General features: G+C 33.7%; 1 protein-coding gene across 1 annotated transcript; it reads right to left on the reverse strand.

The window, feature by feature from the left end:
* Positions 1 to 696: 696 nt before the first annotated feature.
* LOC145286550 (uncharacterized) lies at positions 697 to 1,089 on the reverse strand. Its single transcript, XM_080135439.1, has one exon. It carries the CDS (start codon positions 1,087 to 1,089, stop codon positions 697 to 699), a length of 393 nt encoding a protein of 130 aa, XP_079991565.1.
* Positions 1,090 to 10,946: the final 9,857 nt, after the last annotated feature.

Consider the following 10,946-nt stretch of genomic DNA (forward strand, 5'->3'; position numbering starts at 1 on the left):
GGATTTAAAAAGAAAACTTCGTTTATTACTTAATTCTACTTGGATATCGGATTTATATAATACAGTAAAAGTGTTTAAAATAATCCCAAATCCAGTAATTTGGACAATATTAATTAATCGATAATTTATACCTATTTTTAATATTTCACAAAATCATAGACATCTGACTTTCATGATTGGTTTCCACTCTCTATTTGCTCCAATTGCATAAAACTAAATTAAACTAAAATAGTTTAGATTAACTACCCTAACATTTAACAGTCGTGTTCTAAAATTAATAAAGTTTAGTAGTGAATCCTATACATACAAACATAAATCATCTACAAATACCTAACTTTGCACACATATGTAATATCTTTAAATAAATATTAACAATTTTTATAACTAAAAACGATAGTGTTTCATGTTTATGCAATCATCACTGTAGGGAGTGATAATTACTGCTAGTCGGGAGATTCGAAGCCAGTCACAAAACCACACTTGACTTCATAAGCTAGCGTCTTTCTTTCAGGACACCTACAACTAACACATAAACTAAGCTAAGTATCTATACATGCCGTGTCAGTGGCAGTTTAAATAGACGGTCACAGTATTAAGCGACAGGAAGTCGGAATGATGCGTTTTCGCTAAAGACGACCGCTTCTTATTATTTCTCTGAATAGGGTTCAACTTTAATTTCTTCAAAGCGTTTTATAATTACAACGTTGTAAAATATATTTTAGATTTTCTATATCCCATTCGCTGATCCAGGCTGCCAAATTCCCCACCTGATAGAACGCAGCCTTGGTGAACTGCAAAGCGGATTGCGAAGAGCTGGGATTGCTGATCATAGGCACTAACATTAGTGCGTGTGAAGAGATAATAGGATTTAATCAGATTCAGCAGCTTTGGTGAAATGCCATCTGCATGCATAATCTGCCAAAGTGCTCCGCGGTCAACGGAATCAAAGGCCGTTGCAAAGTCGATGAAACAGACAATGGTCTTTTGCTGATAGCACCAACGGTTCTCAGGTACCGGACTGAGGGTAAAAATTTGGTCAGTGCACCCACGACCAGGTCGGAAGCAGGACTGCTTTGGTCTTGTGCGCATGTCTCTTTGGCGTTGAAACCGCTTAAGCAGGATAGTAGACTTTGGGGGTAATGTCGATAAGGCTTATATCTCGGTAATTGCTGCAGCGTAGTTTATCGCCTTTCTTCAAAAGGGGAAGCAGGACGGCATCGCTCCAATCCTGAGGAAGGACTTCAGATTCTCACACATGGGTGATGATTTGGTGCGAGAGTGAGTCAGAGCCAGCTTGGAAAATTTAAGCAGGGAGACAGACCTCACCAGCCGCTTTGTTGTTTTTCAGTATTTTAACTACGTCCAGAACTTCCTCCAAAGTGGTTCTCTTATAGACGTCATGGGGGTTACATTGGATTTGAGCTGAATATGGCGGCTGGGATGTGTGGTTGAACAAGGTAGCAAAATGTTCACTCCAGGGCTGGAGGCGATCACCAACCAACAAACCAACTCCACACATAGAGAGAAATTGACTGCTTTGGATAAGACTTGAAAGCTTAAGAGATAAATTGAACGACTAGGAGAGAAGTTGAATGTTTAAGAAAGAACTTTAATGCTTTAGAGAGAACTTGAATACTTACGATTCCCCAATTATAAAATAACCATGGGGTTGCTTTCATCATTAAAGTACTTGTAGAACAGGCACATTGGACCCGGCACACCACTTCCTCATTGACTTTCCTTTGCAGATAGACGCCGTACTAGATGATTTGAAAGTCATCCCTTCTCAGGTACAGGGTATTATAAAAAGCCTAGATACCCCAAAAGCACGTGAACTCAATCTCATCCCAGCTGTGCTATTAAAAAAATGCTCCACTGAGGTTGGTCCAGTTCTCTCCAAACGTTTCAACAGGAGATATCCTAACTGTAATCTCTGAACGTATATACCGTTCATAGGACAAAACAGGGAAGGGTAGAGCGGTAGCCCTCGACATATCTAAGGCTTTTGACAGGGTATGGCACGATGGTCTTCTAAAGAAAATTAGATCATATGGTATCACTGAGAGAATACATAATGTAATTATATCCTTCTTAAGTAAGAGAAAAATCCAGGTTGTCCTCGACGGTCGTACAACTAAACAATATGATATAAATTCGGGAGTACCTCAGAGATCTATCCTTGGACCTTTATCATTTCTGATATTCATCAATAACTTCCCTGGTAAAATTGTTTCGGAGATGGATGTATTTGTTGATGACACCACTCTCTATAACAGGCACGAAGGGAAAACAAATGAAAGCATATCTAAGGAAATGGCAGAAACACTGGAGGATGACCTCAAATCTATAGTGGAATGGGGACAAAAATGGATGGTAACATTCAATGCTGCCAAGACTAAGCTTGTTTCCTTTAATAATTGCAGGAAACCTTCTCTACCAGCAATAGCAATGGTCAAGAACACATTACCCGAAAGTACTCCCTTTAAACTCCTCCGCCTTGCGTTTACAGGGAACATGAACTGGAATAAATACATTGAGAGGATTGTCAAGGCTGCTGCGAAGAAGGTGGGCTCCCTCTACCGTGCCAAGAAACTACTCACACCTGAAAGTACCCTGTACCTCTATAAGATCACCATTCGCCCATGTATGGAGTACTGTTGTCACTTTTGGACTGGTGCATCTGCTACTTGTCTGTCACTCCTGGACAGGGTCCAAAACTGTCATCTAGTCTTCAGCCTCTGTCACATCGACGAAAGGTTGCATCACTCTGCCTGTTCTACAAATACTTTAATGATGAATGCTCTGATGAACTACAAGCACTTGTACCTCCTCGACGTGAATACCTCCGACAAGTTCGATAAGCAGCTAAATCCAACCCCTTCACAGTAGAGATCCCCATGGGTAAGAAGGCATTCTACTCCAGTAGTTTCTTCCCCAGAACTGCTAGACTTTGGAACTCCCTTCCGAGATCCTGCTTTCCCAACTGTACTGACATGCAGAAGTTCAAGTGTAATGTGGACGGACATCTCGCTGCTCAATTCCCTTCATAGCATCCCTGCAACTTATGTCCCCGATAGTAGCCCCCTACTTCAAAGTGGCACTGTGCCTTGTTTGGGGTGAAATTTGAATTTAAAAAAGACAACTTAACTGCCTAGGAGAGAAATGCTTATAAGAGAACTTGAATGTCAACTGGAGAGAACTTGAATACCTACTAAACACTGTCTTCTGTCCAGGGTTTTGTCAGGACGACTTGTCATGATGATACTTTTCCTACAAGTAAACCCTTACTAACTATTAAAAATCCCGTAATATTCGCGGTCGAAATAAAATTTATTTGATCTGTTTAACCCACACTAGCTTTTTCGAGGTATATTGCATCTTCTTTCAGTGTATTCACTATAGTAACAGCACGAAGCTGGATATTCCACCAGACTAGATGTATTCTTGTACTTGAATCCAGTAAAACTAAGAGACTACAAGAAATATTGACTATAACTTGTTTAACTGGTTGATTGGAGAGAGGGAAATTAATATTCTTAACTACTTTACTAATTCAATATTTGAGATGCAAAGGAGATATTTATTGGGTTATTCGAATGTTTACGTATCTTATAAAGATAACGAGTGTTAATCCCCGGATGGAGGCACCTGGATTTCTGAGAACTTCTACTTAAGTAAAATGAAACAAAAAGTATTTTTCTACCTATATGAGGTGGATTGTTTGTTCATCACTTTCCTTGTTTTGTTAATGCATAGCTGAACATAATAGCTCCGAACGGATTTTAACTCATTGTCGTAATTTTCTCTATTAAATTCATCTGGCAGCCCCTGCGGACATATACAATAGACCAGAAGAAAGACATTGCTCACTTGTTTGCTCTTTTCAACTACATTACTTCCGGTACGAGTTTCATGCCTTGTGCTCGCACCCCTTCGCGCAACCTTCTGCCCTCATCACGTACCTAGCTCTAGAAACTCCTGCTCAGGATTCGCAAGCGTCATCCTCTGCGATCACTGACGCCACCATCCTTAAAAACCTTCATTTCCCCTTCACCCGTCAACCATTCTTTCGTTTTAACGCTATGTAATTAAACGTTAGTCAGTAATACTGATGTCTTTGTCACATCGGGGTCCCGTGTGGTGGCAGTAGCAGAAATGTGAACAAAACAAAAATGGCGTCGTCCACGCGAAAATGGGCGGAAGCGGCTCTGGTCAACCTAAAGTTTCGGTCGGATTCGGTTTTAACCTATCATTAAAACAAAAAGAAAAAGAAACGCACCCACCCACCCTGCACCTAATACAGCACCATCTGTCGGTAGGTTACTTAGCCGATTAGACGACTAACAAACCTCAAAGTCAAACCGACAAAACATTCGGTTGGTTAGATTCCTTTGAAACAGTCAATGACCAAAATGCACCATAACAAATATATATAAAAATAAAATACATCCTACGATTGTTTTTTGTTTTGTTTTAATCTTTTCTTACTAAAAAGATGACTAACTGACCGAGATCTGTCCATCTCTCGCTTCCCACGCCCACCGCATCCCCCTCTCTCTCTCTCTCTCTCTCTCTCTCTCTCTTTCTTCAAATTTCAGCATTATCTTTTCTGCTTACATTTTTTTTCTTTAACTTAAAAAAAAATATATATGCATACATACAGAAAATTACTAAGTTAAGCCTAGTATACACAGGGTAAAATCCGGTGAATTTTTATTGCGTTTATATAATAGTATTCGATTTGAAATAGAAGTTATGGATAATTAAAGATTTTTGTGTAGAGTGGTGCACACGTCAAATGTCTTTGTAAATTAAATATACTTTTCTTTTACATAAGTGTAATTTGTTAGTTTGTTCTTTTTATAAGGTAGTTGAAACAATGGGTATATATATATGAGTTATAATATGAAAAATAATGTCAAGGAAAGGGGGCTCCATTTTAACCTTCGGATACACGAGCTCTTTGTAAGGAAAATTAGCTTATGCGGCACTATATATATATATATATATATATATATATATATATATATATATATATATATATATATATACTAGCATTTCAGCCCGGCGTTGCCCGGGTGTTTGGAGGTGTATGCTGAGCAAAAAAAAAAAAAAAAAGAGTAAATTTTTTTTAATTCGACCCCTATTATGACCCCTTAAAATTTATAGTTTCGGGCTCAAATCACTTTATTAAGTTAGATCCAGGTTCAAGGAACCTATATCTAAAATTTCAAGTGTCTAGACCCAAAATTGGCGGAAGAGTTTGGTAGAGTTCTTAAAGGTCAAATCATTGAAATTTGACTCCTTAACAGCAAAATTTCTGGCTGACACCCGTCACATCGATTTTCCCAAATCTCAGTACCCGGTATTTCAAATTTTGAGTCTATAGACTAAAAATTGACAGAATTATTGCGTAGGGAAATGTACACAGACAGACAGACAGACAGACACACACACAGACACACAGACAGACAGACATACAGACAGACAGACATACAGACAGACAGACGCGTTCACTTTTATAGATATATAGATAGATAGACAGATAGATGAAACAAAAATATATACGTATACATAAATATATATGGAAACGATTTTGGTTAATTGTAAGCTTTTTATGCAAATATTCCGCAAGTATAAATCATGTAGAATATCTGCATGAATATGATCACCCGTAATAGTAAATTAAAGGTGATCACCCTATAAGAAAACCGAAAAAACTAATAGGGAAGTAATTAAAAATGAATGTTTAAAAGAATATGCAAATTAGTTAGATCTTTTGCTAATGAATGCAATTCGATAACTCATATATAACAAAATTGTATTTTCTTTTTAAATAAATAGAAAAATGGGGTTTTTAATATGAATATCACTACACACCAAAGGAATACGGAATTATAGGTGTATAGATGTATATATATGAATGGAAATGTATAAAAAAGAATACGAAAAGTATAAAAGCTTATAACTTTTCTTTATTCGTTTTCAATTGATGACGTGCAGGAATAAAAAATAATATTATGAAAAAAAATTTAAAAACTTTTTTTTAAAAGGTACATCATTTTCGACCGATCCTTCAGTCTTCATCGGTGTAGTGAAAGTATAAGCATACAAGGGGAAAAGGGGAATAGAAAAGGAAGGAAGGAAGGAGGAAGAGGAGGAGAAGGAGGTATAGCTAATGAGAAGGTGCCACGTCAGTTTTAAATATATACATATATAAGTACACACACACACACACACACACACATATATATATATATATATATATATATATATACTAGCTAGCCGCCCGGTGTTGCTCGCTCGCACAATACGTTTAAACATGATATTTTAATTTATGCAGATTGTGTATGTATTATTATAGAATCTATCCTCTATTGATTATAATATATTACGAGGAATAATTTGGCAGGCAAAAAAAATAAAAAATAAAAATAAATATGATAATATCGTTTATCAAATTTTACAATATCACGTCAGCTGATATTTGGCTTGACGAGCTTAAAATTGGTTTTTCTTCTCTAAAAAAGAATAATTTTTACAGGGAAATATTTTACGTTAACTCAGTGAAAATTAGACCGATGTAACGGAAAATATTCTACTTGCAATTTTGTTTATCTATGTCAGAAAAAAAGGTTATTTTCCAGATAATGTTTTTCGATTTTCGATACTTATCGAATAAATTTCTGTAAAGTCATATCTAAGAACACTTCCAGACATATAAATGAACTTTGTGTGAAATTTGCAAAAGATAGGTTCTGTCGTTTCGGAACCTATGAGGAAGGAAATCACACACACAAAAAGTGACTTTATATATATATATATATATATATATATATATATATATATATATATATATATATATATATATATATATATATGTGTGTGTGTGTGTATGAACAAATGTTAAAAAACATGTTAAAAAAAACATCTTTAACAAGAGTTAAAAACATATTTAATTTTAAAAAGGAAGCACAAGATAAGTGGATAGTCCTTAATCCGCGGAGTTTCGAAGGAATACTCCCCTTCTCATCAGAGGGCAGGAATTAGCAAAATGCGGGATTGGATTTTGCATGTAAAAGTATTTAATGAAACCACAAGTAAGTCACAGATCTTACTTGGTTAAAAAAAAGGGTGAGGTAAGGGGAATAGGAGGTAAAAGAAAAATGATAAAAAGATTTCACATGAATGGATAGTCCAGTGAAGGGTAAAAAATCCAAGATATATATATATATATATATATATATATATATATATATATATATATATATATATATATATATATATCTTATGCATAGATCATTTATTTATGTATATATATATATATATATATATACATATAAAAATGATCTATGCATAATATATATATATATCTTATGCATAGATCATTTATATATATATATATATATATATATATATATATATATATATATATATCTTATGCATAGATCATCGTATAACGATTAGATCACTGTTCTGACGTAAAGAACATTTAAAATGAAAATGTTTAAATTCAACGTTATTTCACGCGGTTAATGGTAGCCGATTGGATACGGTTTTGCTAATCGAGCCAGAGATGGCTCGTGTTGTAGAGTTTGAATCTGTCGACTAGTGTTAATCGTGACACCCTGCACTGAAGATTCGCGAAAGGATGAAACACTAGTGTCTGTAGGTATTTAATTATTATAGTAAAAAAAATAATTATATATATATATATGTGTGTGTGTGTGTGTGTGTGAGTATATATATATATGTTTATATATATATGTACGCATATATATATATATATATATATATATATATATATGATTTGATTGTGGGTTTGATAAGACCGATTTTCTCAGGATAAAAGGCAAGTATTCTTTCGATAGGTTTTACCAACTTTTTTATATTCTGAAATATAGATATAACTATAGCTATATATAGCCAGTAGCCATTTTATATGTGTGTAACTAAAACTTATAGATACACAAAGACACAAACATATGCATGCAAAAGAACATATATATCAACACAGATGAATGACCTAGGAAGGAAAACATCATTTAATAAACACGAATAGGTTAGCAAATTAATATTCAGCGAAAATACTAGATCTGGTATCCGGAACATTTTGTTCCTGTTTTTTTTTTTTTTTTTTTTTTTTTTTTTTGCTTTTACAGGAGGTGGTGTTTTAATAAAATTCGGTTGGATTTTAAATCCGCAAAACATATTTTGATGGTAAATAACGAAGAACCCTTAAAATAATTATTCGAAATTACGCTAATACAAGAGTGCAAGAGATTTATTTACAGTGTTTAGTAGAGGTCACCGCTTTTGAAGGCCCGAAGCCATTCGAGAATAAGGGTTAATGAGTGTCGAATAGAATGCAGCAAAACAGTGATGATCAGTAACGGCGGAATATGGGTAGGTTTTGATTGTTTAACAAGATTTGAAAACGACCATACGCATCAGTCATGAGACAACTGTAATATTTTTTCGCTTCTAATATAATTACCGATTCTGTTCGAAATTCTCTATTCTCATATTACCGATTTCGATTCCGATGCTAAAATCGTCTAATCATGTATTTTATTTGAGGTGAATAACAACTAGTCCTCATCTACTTTTGAATGTAAATATAATTTTCTATTTAATTGGACAAACTTTATATAATGTTTACCATGTTATGGATTTCATCTAATATTTTTAATAACATCATTGTGGGATTTTCATCTTTATTTTTTTCTTTTCGAACATTATTTTATTATTAATTCATTCATACCAATTTTGCCAGGTTATTTTATTTTCATTGCTATTTTACCATAAATAGTAAAATCTGTAAATTTTAGTTTTACTGGTAGTTTAAATCTATAAATATTTACCAGTTCCATTGCTGATATTAGAGATAAAAGGGTAAATATGGCAGCAATAAAATTTTATTTAGATATATTTTTCCAAATTTTTATGCATAAATATTTATTATAAAATTATTATTAAATTAAACGTTATAATTATTTTTTGGTGGTTCTACGGAACTTAAACTCACCAAACCGACTTCTCTCAAACTAAAGCTAAGAGGTTTAGCCCTATTTTTAACAAGGGGGAATGGAATCTTCGCCTGCACTTTTCGAACGGATTTAATTGTCAAAGTGCCATATTTACCTCTTTATTCATTTTTTGCCATTTTTCCGGTGCTATTTTTACCGAGCATTTATATATATACACCTCCAAACACCCGACCAACGCCGGCACCCATGCTAATATATATATATATATATATATATATATATATATATATATATATATATATATATATATATATATATATATATATACTATATATACTATATATACCAACGCCGGCACCCATGCTAGTATATATATATATATATATATATATATATATATATATATATATATATATATATATATACTAGCATGGGTGCCGGCGTTGCTCGGGTGTTTGGAGGTGTATGCTGACCAAAATAAAACGGTCGATTTTGGCTCCTATTATGACCCCTTATCGTTTATTATTTTGGGCTCAAATACAGATGTTAAGTTAGATCCATGTCCAAGGAACCTATAAATTTTCAAGTGTTTAGACGAAAAATTGTCGGAGGAGTTTGGTAGAGTTCTCAAAGGTCAAATTGTTGAACTTTGACCCTTTAACAGTCAAATTTCCCGCCGAAAACCAATCACGTAGATTTTCCCAAATCTCACTACAGAGTTATTGCATAGGGAAATGTACACAGACAGACACACAGGCAGACACACAGACACGTTCACTTATATATATATATATATATATAGAGAGAGAGAGAGAGAGAGAGAGAGATTAAACAAAAATATATGCGCATGCATAAATATATATGGAAACAAATTTGTGTTTACTATAAACCTTTTACGCAAATATTACGCAAGTAAAAATCATGTAGAATATCTGCATGAATATAATTGCACGTAATAGTTAACTAAAGATGATCATTTCATAAGAAAACCGAAAAAAAACTAATAGGGAATTAATTAAAATGAATGTTTAAAAGAATATGCAAATTAGCTAGATCTTTTGCTAATGAATGCAATTCCAAAGCCCATATATAAGAAAATTGTATTTTCTTTTTAAATAAATAGAAAAGAGCATTTTTAAGATGAATATCACTACACACGAAAGAAAAACGTACAGATAGATAGATAGATAGATATAGTCATCCACATACATACACATATATATACTAGCACTTCCGCCCGGCTTTGCTCGCCCCCTATGTTCATAAGGTTATGTGTCATATATTAAAAAGTGTGAATATATACAGTAATGCCTTTCTGTATAATAATCTTCCTTAACTACCATAGAGAAAAGGCAGACAGACATGTCCGCTATATATATATATATATATATATATATATATATATATATATACAGATAGATAGGAGCAATTATTAGCAATGATCTAAAAAGTATATAAAAAAAGATTCATGCGGCACCACCTAGAATCGAAACCAAAACGTTCAGCTCACGATTTATTTTGCCTCTGCCGTCAATAACTGGGCTATGAAAACAAGTTTACTGCAAGGCTAAAAATTAAAATATGAACCAATAGCTACTACGTTATGCATTCGTAATTCCGGCGTTCGACCTTCACCTGCCAAATTTCATTTTTTTTTTAAATTTTCACGCTTTTGCACCGATTTTTCCGGCCTAAAACCCAAATATAAAATGTGGCATGGATTCAAATACCTTATATATGAAGTTTCATGTCTGTAGACCAAAAACTCTGGGAGGAGTTTGGTAGGCAAAATTTGTTAAACAAAAATATATATGTATACATAAATACATATGGAAACAATTTTCTGTTTGCTATAAACTTTTTACGCAAATATTATGCAAGTATAAATCATGTAGAATATCTGCATGAATATAATAACACGTAATAGTTAACTAAATATGATTATCCCATTAGAAA

The sequence above is a fragment of the Euprymna scolopes genome, chromosome 10 (genome assembly GCF_053919585.1).
Source record: "Euprymna scolopes isolate OS-2025 chromosome 10, ASM5391958v1, whole genome shotgun sequence".
NCBI lineage: Eukaryota > Metazoa > Mollusca > Cephalopoda > Sepiida > Sepiolidae > Euprymna > Euprymna scolopes.